This window comes from Phaenicophaeus curvirostris, unplaced genomic scaffold (assembly GCF_032191515.1).
Source record: "Phaenicophaeus curvirostris isolate KB17595 unplaced genomic scaffold, BPBGC_Pcur_1.0 scaffold_679, whole genome shotgun sequence".
Taxonomy (NCBI): Eukaryota; Metazoa; Chordata; class Aves; order Cuculiformes; family Cuculidae; genus Phaenicophaeus; species Phaenicophaeus curvirostris.
In genome coordinates, this window is record NW_027207191.1 from 1 (window position 1) to 16,058 (window position 16,058).

A 16,058-nucleotide genomic window follows, 5' to 3' on the forward strand; every position below is an offset into this window, starting at 1 on the left:
CCCCCCCCAAAAAAAATGGACTTTCTGGGAGTCCCCCCCCCCTTAAAGACCCCAATTTTGGGGACCCCCCCAGTTTTGGGGACCCCCCCCACTTTAGGACCCCAAATTTGGGGACCGCCCCTTTTAAAGACTCTGATTTGGGGACCCCCCCCCCTTACAGAGACCCTAATTTTGGGATCCCCCCCTTTTAGGACCCCAAATTTGGGGACCCCCCCCACTTTAGGACCCCAATTTTGGGGACCCCCCCACTTTAGGACCCCAAATTTGGGACCCCCCCCCACTTTTAGAGACCCTGGATTTGGGATCCCCCCCCTTTAGGACCCCAATTTTGGGACCCCCCCCCCCACTTCTAAAGACCCTGGATTTGGGATCCCCCCCCTTTAGGACCCCAATTTTGGGGACCCCCCCTTTTACAGACCCCAATTTTGGGGACCCCCCCCCTTTTAGAAACCCCAATTTTGGGGACCCCCCGCTTTAGGACCCCAAATTTGGGGACCCCCCCCCCACTTTAGGACCCAAATTTTGGGGACCCCCCCCTTTAGGGGCCCCAATTTGGGGACCCCCCTTTTAAATACTCCAATTTGGGGACCCCCCCACTTTTAGAGACCCTGGATTTGGGATCCCCCCCCTTTTACAGACCCCGATTTTGGGGACCCCCCCCCTTTAGGACCCCAATTGTGGGGACTCCCCCCACTTTAGGACCCTTATTTTGGGGACCCCCCCCCCTTTAGGGACCCCAAATTTGAGGACCCCCCCACTTTCAGAGACCCTGATTTTGGGATCCCCCCCCCCTTTAGGACCCCAATTTTGGGGACCCTCCCACTTTAAGGACCCCAATTTTGGGGACTCCCCCTTTAGGACCCCAATTTTGGGGACCCCCCCCCCCTTTAGGGACCCCAAATTTGAGGACCCCCCCACTTTCAGAGACCCTGATTTTGGTATCCCCCCCCCTTTAGGACCCCAATTTTGGGGACCCCCCCCCTTTTAGAAACCCCAATTTTGGAGACCCCCCCTTTAGGACCCCAATTTTGGGGACCCCCCCCCACTTTAAGGACCCCAATTTTGGGGACTCCCCCCCTTTTAAAGACCCCAATTTTGGGGACCCCCCCGACTTCGAGACCCCCGCCCCCTTTAAGGACCCTGAATTTGGGGACCCCCCTCCTTAAGGGACCCCCAAATTTGACCCCCCCCCCCCTTTTTGGGGTCCCCCCTGACCCCCCTTTTTTCTTCCCCCCCCCAGCGCGAGCGGTTGAAAAACATCGAGAGGATCTGCTGCCTCCTGCGAAAGGTGGGGACCCCCTGAACTGAACCCCCAAATCTGACCCCCCCAAACTGAACCCCCAAATCTGACCCCCCCAAATTGAACCCCAAAACCTGAACCCCCAAATCTGACTCCCCTAAACTGAACCACAAAACCTGAACCCCCAAATCTGACTCCCCTAAACTGAACCCCAAAACTTGACCCCCCCCCGAACTGACCCCCCCAAATTGAACCCCAAAACTTGACCCTCCCAAACAGAACCCCCCCAATCTGACCCCCCCAAATTGACCCCCCTCAAACTGAACCCCAAAACCTGACCCCTTGGAATTGACCCCCCCCAAAACTGACCCCCAAAACTTGACTCCTCAAACTGACCCCCAAAACTTGACCCCCACCCTCAAACTGAACCCCAAAATCTGACCCCCCCCAAACTGAACCCCCAATTCTGACCCCTCGGAATTGACCCCCGAAAATTGAACCCCAAAACTTGACCCCCCCAAACTGAACCCCCAAATCTGACCCCCCCCGAACTGACCCCCCTAAACTGAACCCCAAAGCTTGACCCCCCAAAACTGAACCCCAAAATCTGACCCCCCCAAACTGAACCCCAAAATCTGACCCCTCAGAATTGACCCCCGAAAAACTGAACCCCAAAATCTGACCCCCCCAAACTGAACCCCCCAATCAGACCCCCCCCAAACTGAACCCCAAAATCTGACTCCTTGGAATTGAGCCCCCCACACTGAACCCCCAAATCTGACCCCCCTGAATTGACCCCCCAAAATTGACGCCAAATACTTGATCCCCCAAATTGAACCCCCAAATCTGACCCCCCTAAACTGACCCCAAAACCTGACCCCTCGGAATTGACCCCCCCAAAATTGAACCCCAAAATCGAACCCCAAAATCTGACCCCCTCAAGCTGAACCCCAAATCTTGACCCCCCCAAACTGAACCCCCAAATCTGACCCCCCAAAATTGAACCCCAAAACTTGACCCCCCAAACTGAATCCCCCAATCTGACCCCCCCCGAATTGACCCCCTCAAACTGAACCCCCCAATGTGACCCCTTGGAATTGACCCCCAAAAACTGAATCCCCCAATCTGACCCCCCCAAAATTGAACCCCAAAACCTGACCCCTCGGAATTGACCCCTGAAAATTGAACCCCAAAATTTGACCCCCCCCCAAACAGAACCCCCAGAATTGACCCCCCCAATCTGAACCCCAAAACCTGACCCCTTGGAATTGACCCCCCGAAAACTGAACCCCCCAAACTGACCCCCCAAACCCCCCCCCCCATGTTCCCCCCCGCTTTGTCAGTACCCCCAGCAGCCACCAGGGGGCGGGGCTTCAATAGGAGGGGGCGGGGCTTGAGCTGGGGGCGTGGCCTGAGGGGCACAGCGACCTCTGATTGGAGTAGCCAGAGGGGGCGTGGCCTGAGGGGAAGGGGGCGTGGTCTGAGGGTCCCGGGGGGCTCTGATTGGAGCGGCCTGAGGGGAGGGGGCGTGGCCTCAGAGAAGGGGCGTGGCCTGAGGGTCCCGGGTGGCTCTGATTGGAGTAGCCGGTGGGGAGGGGGCGTGGCCTGAGGGGAGGGGCGTGGCCTGAGGGTCCCGGGTGGCTCTGATTGGAGTAGCCGGTGGGGAGGGGGCGTGGCCTGAGGGGAGGGGCGTGGCCTGAGGGTCCCGGGTGGCTCTGATTGGAGTAGCCTGAGGGGGAGGGGGCGTGGCCTGATGGAGGGGGCGTGGTCTGAGGGGATGGGGCGTGGCCTGAGGGTCCCGGGTGGCTCTGATTGGAGTAGCCTGAGGGGAGGGGGCGTGGCCTGATGGGGAGGGGGCGTGGCCTGAGGGTCCCAGACGACTCTTATTGGCAGGGGCTGAGGAGGGGGGCGTGGTCTGAGGGGGAGGGGGCGTGGCCTGATGGGGCTCCAAGGGCTCTTATTGGTGTGTCCTGAGAAGGGGGCGTGGCCTAATGTCTGGGGGCGTGGCCTGAGGGTCTAAGGCAGCTTAGATGGCGCTGATAGGCCTGGGCTGGGGAGGGGGCGTGTCCTATGGTAAAGGGGCGTGGCCTGAGGGTCCCGGGTGGCTCTGATTGGAGTAGCCGGGGGCGTGGCCTGATGGAGGGGGCGTGGACTTAGGGGTGGGGGGCGTGGCCTGAGGGTCCCGGGTGGCTCTGATTGGAGTAGCCGGGGGAGGGGGCGTGGTCTGAGGGTCCCAGGAGACTCTCATTGGCAGGGCCCGAGGAGGGGGCGTGTTCAGAGGGTCCCGGGGGGCTCTGGTTGGAGTAGCCTGGGCGAGGGGGCGTGGCCTGGGCGAGGGGGCGTGGCCTGATGGGGCTCAGAGGACTCTTATTGGTGGGTCCTGGGGAGGGGGCGTGGCCTGAGGTTTGTGGGCGTGGCCTGAGGGCCCCAGGTGGCTCTGGAGCAGCCCGAGGGAGAGGGCGTGGTCTGGGTGGAGGGGGGCGTGGTCTGGGTGGAGGGGGCGTGGCCTGAGGGGGAGGGGCGTGTCCTGAGCCCCCCCCCCGGTGTCGCCCCCAGCTGGTGGTGCCCGAGTACTGCATCCACGGGCTCTTCTGCCTCATGTTCCTGTGCGCCGCCGAGTGGGTCACCCTGGGGCTCAACCTGCCCCTGCTGCTCTACCACCTCTGGAGGTGCCACGGGGGACACGGGGGGACACGGGGGACACGGGGGACACGGGGGACATGGGGACATGGAGGGACATGGGGACATGGGGTACATGGGGGACATGGAGGGACATGGGGACATGAGGGACATGGAGGGACATGGGGACATGGGGGACATGGAAGGGATCTAGGGACATAGGGGGACATGGGGACATGGGGACATGAGGACATGGGGGACATGGGGGACATGGAGAGACATGGGGACATGGGGGACATGGGGACATGGAAGGGATCTAGGGACACAGGGGGACATGGGGGACATGGGGACATGGGGGGACATGGGGACACGGGGTGGCTGTGGGGACATGGGGGCACGTGCTGAGCCTTGGGGACAGAGGACCCCGCTGTGTCCCTGGTGCCACTGAAGAGGGTGGCAGGGCCCCTGTGCCACCTGTCCCCACGTGTCCCCTTGATGTCACCCTCGATGTCCCGGTGCCCCCCGATGTCCCCATGTCCCCTCAATGTCCCCGTGTCCCCATATCCCCTGATGTCCCCATGTCCCCTCAATGTCCCCATGTCCCTCAATGTCCCCATGTCCCCTCAATGTCCCCGTGTCCCCGGATGTCCCCGTGTCCCCCGCCGTCCCCAGGTACTTCCACCGGCCGGCCGATGGCTCCGAGGGGCTCTTTGACGCCGTCTCCATCATGGACGCCGACATCCTGGGCTACTGCCAGAAGGAGGCCTGGTGCAAGCTGGCCTTCTACCTCCTCTCCTTCTTCTACTACCTGTACAGGTGCCGCGGGGCACCGGGAGCCACTGCGAGGGGACTGGGGGGGACTGGGAGGGGACTGGGAAGCACTGGGAGGGGAATGGGGGGGACTGGGGGGGACTGGGAGGGGAATGGAGGGGACTGGGAGGGACTGGGAGGGGACTGGGGGGGACTGGGAGGCACTGGGAGGGGAATGGAGGGGACTGGGAGGGGAATGGAGGGGACTGGGGGGGACTGGGAGGCACTGGGAGGGGAATGGGGGGGACTGGGGGGGACTGGGAGGGACTGGGAAGCACTGGGAGGGGAACGGGGGCACTGGGATGGGGAATGGAGGGGACTGGGAGCCACTGGGATTGGAATGGAGGGGACTGGGAAGCACTGGGAGGGGAATGGAGGGGACTGGGAAGCACTGGGAGAGGAATGGAGGGGACTGGGAGGGGAATGATGGGACTGGGAGGCACTGGGATAGTAATGGAGGGGACTGGGAGGCACTGGGATTGGAATGGAGGGGACTGGGAAGCACTGGGAGGGGAATGGAGGGGACTGGGAAGCACTGGGAGGGGAATGGAGGGGACTGGGAGGCACTGGGAGGGGAATGGAGGGGACTGGGAGGCACTGGGAAGCACTGGGAGGGGAATGGAAGGGACTGGGAGGCACTGGGAAGCACTGGGAGGGGAATGGAGGGGACTGGGAGGCACTGGGAGGGGAATGGGGGAGACTGGAATTCGACTGGGGGTCACTGGGAGGCACTGGGACGGGAATGGACTTAACTGGGAGGCACTGGGAAGCACTGGGCAGGGAAATGGGGGAGACTGGGAGGAGCTGGGATGGGACTGGGCCATACTGGGAGGCACTGGTTTCTCTTTCCAGTATGGTGTACACACTGGTGAGCTTCTGAGCACAGCTCCGCATACTGGGATCCCCCCCGCTCCATACTGGGATCCCCCGCCTGGATACTGGGATCCCCTCCGGATACTGGGATCCCTCCCTCTCCATACTGGGATCCCCCCTCTCCATACTGGGATCCCTCTCTCATACGGGGATCCCTCCCTCTCCATACTGGGATCCCCCCCCCCTCATACTGGGATCCCCCCGGCTGCTGGGACTGGGGGGCTGGAACCCTCCCAGTTTGTCCCAGTCGCCTCCCAGTTTGTCCCAGTCGTCCCCGTTGTGGCTCAATAAAGAGAACTGGCACCAGTGAGCTGGGGGCACTGGGAGCACTGGGAGGCACTGGGATGGGACTGGAGGGGACTGGGATGGGAATAGGGGAGACTGGAATGGGACTGGGGGGCACTGGGAGGCACTGGGAGGGGAATAGAGGGGACTGGGATGGGACTGGGGGGACTGGGAGGCACTGGGATGCACTGGGGAGGACTGGGAGGGCACTGGAACATGCTGAGGCTGGACTGGGAGGGCACTGGGAAGCACTGGGATTGACTGGGAAGGACTGGGAGGGTGCTGGGGTGGACTGGGAGGCACTGGGATGCACGGGGAGGGCACTGGATGGTACTGGGACACACTGGGAGGGAACTGGGATGCACTGGGAAGGCCCTAGGATGCCACTAGGTGTTACTGGGATGCACGAGGAGGGCCCCGAGATGGGACTGGGATGCACTGGGCGTTACTGGGATGTACTGGGAAGGCACTGTGGGCTACTGGGATGAAACTGGGAGGCACTGGGAGGGCACTGGGCGTTACTGGGACACACTAGGAGGGAACTGGGATGTACTGGGCGTTACTGGGAGGGTACTTGGTGTTACTGGGACACACTGAGAGGGAACGGGGATGAACTGGGCGTTACTGGGATGTACTGGGAAGGCACTGGGGGTTACTGGGACAGAACTGGGGGTTACTGGGACACACTAGGAGGGCACTGGGGGGTTACTGGGATGCACTGGGAGGGAACTGGGGGTTACTGGGATGCACTGGGAGGGCATTGGGGATTACTGGGAGGGTACTGGAGGTTACTGGGATGCACGGGGAGGGCACTGGGGGTTACTGGGATGCACTAGGAGAGCACTGGGGGTTACTGGGATGCACTGGGATGCACTGGGAGGGCACTGGGGATTACTGGGAGGGTACTGGAGGTTACTGGGATGCACAGGGAGGGCACTGGGGGTTACTGGGACGCACTGGGAGGGCACTGGGAGGGCATTGGGGATTACTGGGAGGGTACTGGAGGTTACTGGGACACACTGGGAGGGAACTGGGATGCACTGAGACACACTAGGAGGGCACTGGGGGTTACTGGGATGGAACTGGGACACACTAGGAGGGCACTGGGGGTTACTGGGATGCACTGGGAGGGAACTGGGACGCACTGGGAGCCTCTCCACCCACACTCCCTCCTCTCCCCACTCCCCCCAGCAGGGGGCGGGGCTTTTATTCCGGGGGGCGGGGCCTCCCATCCATCACGTGACCCCGCCCAGCCCCTCCCCTCTCTCTCCCCCCCTCACCGGACGAGACCATTTCCCCCCGCGGGGTGGGGGGGGTTGAGGTCCCCGAGGGGGGATTTGGGGGCCCCGGCAGGAAATTTTGGGTCCCGGGGGGGAGTTTTGGGGGTCCCGGGGAGGTTTCTAGGGTCCCGGGGGGGTCTCTCAGGGCCCGACGCGGATGTGGGGGTTGTTGAGGGGGTCGAGCGCGGGGTCGGAGCCCCCCCGGGCCAGGCCCCCCCCCACCCCCAGCAGCAGCAGCAGCGTCAGCGCCGCCCCCAGCAGCAGCAGCGCCGGCCGGGGGGGGCGGGGGGGGCGGCACCTGCGGGGGGAGGGGAGGGGTCAGTGCCCTCCCAGTAACCCCCACTGCCCTCCCAGTAACCCCCCGTGCCTCCCAGTAACCCTCAGTGCCCTCCCACTGCCTCCCAGTAACCCCCAGTGCATCCCAGTAACCCCCAGTGCCCTCCCAGAGTGTCCCAGTAACCCTCAGTGCCCTCCCACTGCATCCCAGTAACCCCCAGTGCCCTCTCAGTGCCTCCCAGTAACCCCCACTGCCCTCCCAGTAACCCCCCGTGCCTCCCAGTAACCCCCACTGCCCTCCCAGTTCCCTCCCAGAGTGTCCCAGTAACCCCCACTGCCCTCTCGGTAACACCCAGTGCCTCCCAGTAACCCCCAGTGCCCTCCCAGTAACCCCCAGTGACCTCCCAGTAACCCCCAGTGCCCTCCCAGAGTGTCCCAGTAACCCTCTGTGCCCTCCCACTGCATCCCAGTAACCCCCAGTGCCCTCCCAGTAACCCCCAGTGCCCTCCCAGCGCGTCCCAGTAACCCCCAGTGTATCCCAGTGCTCTCCCCATCCCCCCCCGCCCCATTCAACCCGAGGGAGCACGTGGCCCAGGGGACCACGTGACCAAGGGAGCTCCCACCACGCCCCATTCATACGGGGCCCACGTGACACCGGGAGCCCCATTCATGTGGGGCTCACGTGACACGGGAGCCCCATTCATACGGGGCCCACGTGACACGGGGAGCCCCATTCATGCGGGAGACACGTTACACGCCCCCTCCTGCCCCACAAGTGGCCCCCCCAGCCCCACAAGTGCCCCCCCAGCCCCACAAGTGCCCCCCCTGCCCCACAAGTGCCCCCCAAAGCCCCCAAGTGCCTCCTCAGCCCCACAAGTGCCCCCCTCCTGCCCCACAAGTGCCCCCTCCTGCCCCCCAAGTGCCCCCCCCAGCCCCCCAAGTGCGGACCGGAGGCTGTGGGGCAGCCAGGTGAGGGGGGGTCGCCGCCGGTATTTGTCCTCGTCGCGGTCGGGGGGCGCTCGGTTCTCCCGCCCCACAAGTGGCTTCCGTGGGGCAGAGCCTGGGGGAGAAAGTAGGGGCGGGGGGGGGGTGAGGGTCAGGGGGTATCCCCCAGCCCCATAGCGAGTCCCTCAGCCCCATAGCGGGGGGTCCCAGCCCCATAGCAAGGACCTGGGACCCTCTCCAGCCCCATAGCGAGCCCTCAGCCCCATAGCGAGGATCTGAGACCCTCTCCAGCCCCATAGTGAGCCCCCAGCCCCATAGCGAAGACCTGAGACCCCCTCCAGCCCCATAGCGAGCCCCCCAGCCCCATAGCAGGGGATTCCAGCCCCATAGCGAGCCCCCATCCCCATAGCGAGGACCTGGGACCCCCTCCAGCCCCATAGAGAGCCCCCCAGCCCCATAGTGAGGATCTGAGACCCTTCTCCAGCCCCATAGCGGGGGGTTCCAGACCCATAGCAGCACCCCCAGCCCCATAGGAGAGGGTCCCAGCCCCATAGCGAGGACCTGGGACCCCTTCCAGCCCCATAGAGAGCCCCCCAGCCCATAGCGAGGACCTGAAACCCTCTCCAGCCCCATAGCAAGGGGTTCCAGCCCCATAGCGACACCCCCAGCCCCATAGCAGAGGTTCCAGCCCCATAGCAGAGGGTCCCCAGCCCCATAGCGAGGACCTGGGACCCCCTCCAGCCCCATAGCGAGCCCCCCAGCCCCATAGCGACTCCCCCCAGCCCCATAGCAGGGGGTTCCAGCCCCATAGCGAGTCCCCCAGCCCCATAGTGGGGGGTCCCAGCCCCACAACTCACCGGGGTGCAGGGTGGGGGTCTCGCCCCCCATGTGGACGACGGTGTGGGGCGCGGGGGGGGGCTCGGGGGGGGCGGGGAGGGCGGCTCCGGGGGCTGCGGGGGGAGAAATCGGGGGGTCGCTGGGGAGGGGGGGCTCAAAATCCCCTGGGGGGGGCAAAAGGGGGGCTATAGGGGGGAATTGGGGGGGTCTGGGTATTTGGGGGGGGCAAAAGGGGGTATAGGGGGAATTGGGGGGGTCCAGGGGCATTTAGGGGGGCAAAAGGGGCGTACAGGGGGAGTTGGGACCATTTGGGGGGTCCAGGGGTATTTGGGGGGGGTAAAAGGAGGGTTATAGGGAGAATTTTGGGGGGGCCAGGGGGGTATTTGGGGGTCTGGAAGGGTTTTGGGGGGGCAAAAGGGGGTATTTGGGGAGGCGAAAGGGGAGTTTGGGTGGGGGCAAAAGGGGGGATATAAAGGGAATTGGGGGGGGTTGGGGCATTTGGGGGGGCAAAAGGGGAGTTTCGGGGGGGGCAAAAGGGGGGATATAAAGGAATTGGGGGGAGCAGGTGGAGTTTGGGGGGGCAAAAGAGGAGGTATAAGGGGAACTGGGGGGGTTGGGGGGGGGTCCAGGGGTATTTAGGGGGGCAAAAGGGGGGGTCTGGGGGGGAATTGAGGGGTCAGGGGGGCAAAGGGGGTATTTGGGGGGGGCAAAAAGGGTATTTAGGGGGGTCAAAGTTGGTTTGGGGGGGGGGGTCGGGGGGGCAAAAGGGGGGTTTGGGGTAATTGGGACCATTTGGGGAGGTCCAGGGGTATTTGGGGGGTGCAAAAGGGGGGTTATAGGAGGAATTTGGGGGGGTCAGGGGGGTATTTGGGGGTCTGGAGGGGTTTGGGGGGGCAAAAGGGGTGATATAAGGGGAATTGGGGGGGTCGGGGGGGCAAAAGGGGTATTTGGGGGGGGGGGCAAAAAAGGGGGGTTTGAGGGGGTTTTTGCCCCCCCCCCTCACCCCCAAATCCGTCCCAGGTGCCGTCGGGCCCCTCAGGTTCTGGTGTCAGCCTCCACGTCCTCGATCTGGGGGGGGAGTAAAAAAAAGGGGGGGGGGCGCCCCGTAAGTGGGGTCCCCCCAAGTTTGGGGTCCTGGGGGGTGTTGAGGGTCATTTATGGGGCTGGGGGGGTCACTTATGGGGGTGGGGGGGGGTCACTTATGGGGCAACAAGAGTCACTTATGGGGCTGGGGGGTCACCTATGGGTCTGGGGGGGTCACTTATGGGGCAATAGGAGCCACTTATGGGGCTGGGGGGGTCACTTATGGGGCAATAGGAGTCACTTATGGGGCTGGGGGGGTCACCTATGGGGCAATAGGAGTCACTTATGGGGCTGGGGGGTCACTTAAGGGTTTGGGGGGTCACTTATGGGGCTGGTGGGGTCACTTATGGGTCTGGGGGGTCACTTATGGGGCAATAGGAGTCACTTATGGGGCTGGGGGGGTCACCTATGGGGTAATAGGAGTCACTTATGGGGCTGGGGGGGGTCACTGATGGGTCTGGGGGGGTCACTGATGGGGCTGGGGGGGTCACCTATGGGGCTGGGGGGGTCTCACCAGGGGCAGCCCCAGGCCTGGCCGGGGCCCAGGCGGCCGTGGCTAGTCGGGCTCGCAGGGCGGTGGCCACGGGCCCCTCCAGGTTGGGGGGCGGGAAGAGGGGCCCCCCACACGTGGGGCAGCGGTGGCCGGCGGGGGCCGTGCGGGGGGGCAGCGACCGAGCCCGCGACGAGAGGCAGGACCAGTGGAAAACATCTGGGGGGGGGCAAGAAAAAAAAAGGAGAGGGGGTCACTGGGGGGGGGCCAAACACAAAAAAGGACATTTTAACCCCAAAAAAGGCACCTTCGAGGCCTCCCACCTTCAGCCCCCAAAAAGGCACTTTCGAGGTCTCCCACCCCCAAAACAGCCAGCCACTTTCAGCCCCAAAAAAGCCATTTTCATCCCCCAAAAAAGCACTTTCCAGCCCTCCCACCCCCAAAACAGCCATTTCAGCCCCCAAAAAAGGCACTTTCGAAGCTTCCCACCCCCAAAACAGCCACTTTCAGCCCCCAAAGAATCCATTTCATCCCCAAAAAAGCCATTTTCATCCCCAAAAAAGGCACTTTCGAGGCCTCCCCCCCAAAACAGCCACTTTCAGCCCCAAAAAAGCCATTTTCATCCCCCAAAAAAGGCACTTTCGAGGCCTCCCACCCCCAAAACAGCCATTTCAGCCCCCAAAAAGCCATTTTCATCCCCAAAAAAGGCACTTTCGAAGCTTCCCACCCCCAAAACAGCCACTTTCAGCCCCAAAAAAGCCATTTTCAGCCCCAAAAAAGGCACCTTCGAGGCCTTCCACCCCCAAAACAGCCACTTTCAGCCCCAAAAAAGGCACTTTTGAGGCCTCCCACCCCCAAAACAGCCACTTTCAGCCCCAAAAAAGCCATTTTCAGCCCCAAAAAAGGCACCTTCGAGGCCTTCCACCCCCAAAACAGCCATTTCAGCCCCAAAAAAGGCACTTTCGAAGCTTCCCACCCCCAAAACAGCCACTTTCAGCCCCAAAGAATCCATTTTCATCCCCAAAAAAGCCATTTTCATCCCCAAAAAAGGCACTTTCGAGGCCTCCCCCCCCCAAAACAGCCACTTTCAGCCCCAAAAAAAGCCATTTTCATCCCCAAAAAAGGCACTTTCGAGGCCTCCCACCCCCAAAACAGCCATTTCAGCCCCCAAAAAGCCATTTTCAGCCCCAAAAAAGGCACTTTCGAAGCTTCCCACCCCCAAAACAGCCACTTTCAGCCCCAAAAAAGGCACTTTTGAGGCCTCCCACCCCCAAAACAGCCACTTTCAGCCCCAAAAAAGCCATTTTCAGCCCCCAAAAAGGCACCTTCGAGGCCTTCCACCCCCAAAACAGCCATTTCAGCCCCAAAAAAGGCACTTTCCAGGCCTCCCACCCCCAAAACAGCCATTTTCAACCCCAAAAAAGGCACTTTCCAGGCCTCCCACCCCCAAAAAAGCCATTTTCAGCCCCAAAAAAGGCACTTTCAAGGTCTCCCACCCCCAAAACAGTAATTTTCAGCCCCAAAAAAGCCATTTTCACCCTAAAAAAGCCATTTTCACCCCCCAAAAAGCCATTTTCACAGCCCCTCACCCCCCAAAACTGCCATTTTCAACTCCACGTGACATTTTCACCCCCAAAAAGGACAATTTTCACCCCAAAAATGCCATTTTCACCCCAAAAAAAGAGAGTTTCAAAGCCCCCCACCCCAAAACGAGCCGTTTTCACCCCCAAACCAGCCATTTTCACCCCAAAAACGCAGCTTCAAGGCCCCCCACCCCAAAAAGAGCCATTTTCACTCCAAAATTGGCTGTTTTCCCCTAAAAAAAGGCAGTTTCAAGGCACTCCACCCCCAAAATTCCATTTTCTAACCCAAACCAGCCTTTTCACCCCCAAAAAAGACCATTTTCACCCCAAAACGGCCATTTTCACCCCAAAAAGTGGGATTTTCAACCCCAAAAGGGCCGTTTTCACCCCCCAAAAAGCAGTTTTAAGACACCAACCCCCAAAAAGGTGATTTTCACCCCCCAAAACCAACGTTTTCACCCCCAAAAAGATGGTTTTAAGGCACCCCCACCCCCAAAAATGCTATTTTCCACCCCGAAAGTGCCACTTCCACCCCAAAACCCACCATTTTCAAGGCCCCCAACCCCAAAAAGGGCCAGTTCCACCCCAAAAAGAGCCATTTTCGAGCCCCCCCCCGCAAAAAGCGACATTTTCACCCCAAAAAGGCAGTTTCAAGCCTCTTCACCCCAAAAACGACCAGTTTCACCCCATAAAAAACAGTTCCGAGGCCGCCCACCCCCCCAGTGCCATTTTCACCCCCAAAACCCCCATTTTCACCCCTAAAAAACCCATTTTCACCCCAAAACCCCCATTTTCACCCCAAAACCCCATTTTCACCCCTAAAAAACCCATTTTCACCCCTAAAAACCAATTTCAAGCCCCAAAACCCCATTTTCACCCCCAAAAACCCCATTTTCACCCCAAAACCCCCATTTTCACCTCCAAAAACCCCATTTTCACCCCAAAACCCCCATTTTCACCCCAAAACCCCCATTTTCACCCCTAAAAAACCCATTTTCACCCCTAAAAACCAATTTCAAGCCCCAAAACCCCATTTTCACCCCCAAAAACCCCATTTTCACCCCAAAACCCCATTTTCACCCCCAAAAACCCCATTTTCACCCCCAAAACCCCCATTTTCACCTCCAAAAACCCCATTTTCAACCCCAAAACCCCCATTTTCACCCCCAAAACCCCATTTTCACACCTAAAAACCCATTTTCACCCCCCAAAAAACCCATTTCAAGCCCCAAACCCCCCATTTTCACCCCTCAAAACCCCCATTTCCACCCCCAAAAACCCCATTTTCACCCCCAAAAACCCCATTTTCACGCCTAAAACCCCCATTTTCAGTCCAAAAACCCCATTTTCACCCCCCAAAACCCCCATTTTTACCCCTCAAAACCCCCATTTTCACCCCCAAAACCCCCATTTGCACCCCCAAAGACCCCATTTTCCCCCTAAAAACCCAATTTTCACCCCAAAACCCCAATTTTCACCCCCCAAAAAACCCATTTCAAGCCCCAAAACCCCCCATTTTCACCCCAAAAAAGCGACATTTTCACCCCAAAAACCCCATTTTCACACCTAAAAACCCATTTTCACCCCCCAAAAAACCCCATTTCAAGCCCCAAAACCCCCATTTTCACCCCCAAAAACCCCATTTTCACCCCCAAAAACCCATTTTCACCCCAAAAACCCCCATTTTCACCCCAAAAAACCCCATTTTCACCCCAAAAAACCCTATTTTCACCCCAAAAAACCCATTTTCACCCCCAAAACCCCATTTTCACCCCAAAACCCCCATTTTCACCCCTCAAAACCCCCATATTCACCCCCAAAAAACCCATATTCACCCCCAAAAAACCATTTCAAGCCCCAAAAGCCCCATTTTCACCCCAAAACCCCCATTTTCACCCCTAAAACCCCATTTTCACCCCCCAAAAACCCATTTCAAGCCCCAAAACCCCCATTTTCACCCCCAAACCCCCATTTTCACCCCAAAAAACCCATTTTCACCCCCCATAAAAACCCATTTTCACCCCCAAAAACCCCATTTTCACCCCAAAACCCCCCATTTTCCCCCCCAAACCCCCTATTTTCACTCCTAAAAACCCCATTTTCACCCCCAAAACCCCCATTTTCACCCCAAAAAACCCCATTTTCACCCCCAAAACCAATTTCAAGCCCCCCCCCCCAGCCCCTAAAAAACAGTTTCAAGGCGCCCCCTGCCCCCCAAAAATCGGTTTCTAGGCTCCCCCGAAGGCCCCAAACGGTGCTTTTCACCCCCCGAGCGCCCCGAAACTGGGGGGTTTGGGGGCTGGGGCTGCCCCCCCCACCCCGTCCCCGAGGTTTTTGGGGCCCCCCCGAGGTTTTGGGGTCCCCTCCGAGGTTTTTGGGGTCCCCCCCGACCGTAGCAGACGAGGCGGACGGTGTCGCGGGCGGCGAGGGGCGAGCGGCAGAGGCGACACTCGGGGCTGTAGTCGCTGTCCTGGAGCCACTGCAGGTACGACTGCACGATGCACTGGGGGGGGGGGAGAGAAAAATGGGGGGCTGGGGGGGCGCTGGGGGGCAGTTAAGGGGCTGGGGAGGGGGCTGGGGGGCAGTTACGGGGCTGGGGGGCAGTTATGGGGCTGGGGAGGGGGCTGGGGGGCAGTTACAAGGCACTGGGGGCTGTAGTCGCTGTGCTGGAGCCGCTGGGAGGGGTAAAAGGTGGGGTTGGGGGGGGCTGGGGGGCAGTTGTGGGGCTGGGGAGGGGGCTGGGGGGCAGTTGTGGGGGCTGGGAGGCAGTTGTGGGGCAGTAGTGAGGCTGGGGAGGGGGCTGGGGGGCAGTTGTGGGGCTGGGGGGCAGTTGTGGGGCTGGGGAGGGGGCTGGAGGGTAGTTATGGGGCTGGGGAGGGGGCTGGGGGGCAGTTACGGGGCTGGGGAGGGGGCTGGGGGGCAGTTACGGGGCCGGGGAGGGGGCTGAGGGGCAGTTGTGGGGGCCGGGGAGGGGGCTGGGGGGCAGTTGTGGGGCTGAGGAGGGGGCTGGGGGGCAGTTGTGGGGCTGGGGAGGGGGCTGGGGGGCAGTTGTGGGGCTGGGGGGCAGTTGTGGGGCTGGGGGGGGCAGTTGGGGGGCCCCATTTACCCCCCCCCCCCCCCAATTAACCTTTTGGTGTCCGGAGACCAGGCAGCTCTCGCAGACGTTGACTCGATGCTCGAAGCAGAAGAGGTTGGTGACTTTGCGCTTGGGGCACTTGCAAAGCCCCATAGCGGGGGGGGGGGGGGGGCTAAAATCTATTTTTGGGGGGGGGGGGAAGCGATGGGGGACCCCCCCGGAGCGAAAAAACGGGGAAAAAATAAGTTAAAACGCCCCAAAAATGGGGTCAAAGAGCCCCCCGGGGGGAGAAAAATGAGAGGAAAAAGGGTTATTAGGAAGAGTTTTAAGAGGATAAAGTGACCCCCCCTCAAAAAAATTAAAATATTAAGCCCCCCCCAGCGCAAAATATAATAAATCCCCCCAAAAAGGGAGTGACCCCCCCAAAAAAAGGACCTAGGAGACCCCCCCAAAAGCCCCCCCCCCCAAAAAAGGTGCCCCCCCCCCCAATAAATGAAGTCCTACCCCCTCCAAGTAGGTCCAGCCCCCCCCCCCAAAAAAAAGGGACCCCCAAAAATAAGGTTTTTGCTCCCCCCCCCCCAAAATGACCCCCCAGGCTAAAAAAAGGGCCTCAGGGAGGCCCCCCCCCAAAAATAAAGACACAAGAGCCCCCCTAAAGGGA

The 16,058-nt window shown here is 60.8% G+C and overlaps 2 protein-coding genes across 2 annotated transcripts; one reads left to right on the top strand and one right to left on the bottom strand.

Annotated features, from left to right (window-relative positions):
• Positions 1–1,220: 1,220 nt before the first annotated feature.
• Positions 1,221–5,658, top strand: LOC138735296 (protein cornichon homolog 2). Its single transcript, XM_069883198.1, has 4 exons — positions 1,221–1,288; positions 3,797–3,909; positions 4,532–4,675; positions 5,522–5,658. Exons 2-4 carry the CDS (start codon positions 3,839–3,841, stop codon positions 5,547–5,549), a joined length of 243 nt encoding a protein of 80 aa, XP_069739299.1. The 5' UTR covers positions 1,221–1,288; positions 3,797–3,838; the 3' UTR covers positions 5,550–5,658.
• Positions 5,659–6,999: 1,341 nt separating this feature from the next.
• On the bottom strand, positions 7,000–15,580 carry ZFPL1 (zinc finger protein like 1). Its single transcript, XM_069883200.1, is given in 8 exon segments — positions 7,000–7,405; positions 8,332–8,443; positions 9,186–9,329; positions 10,169–10,233; positions 10,740–10,786; positions 10,788–10,957; positions 14,713–14,824; positions 15,449–15,580. Coding segments are annotated over 8 exon segments (909 nt in total). The 5' UTR covers positions 15,551–15,580; the 3' UTR covers positions 7,000–7,248.
• Between the last annotated feature and the right edge of the window lie 478 nt (positions 15,581–16,058).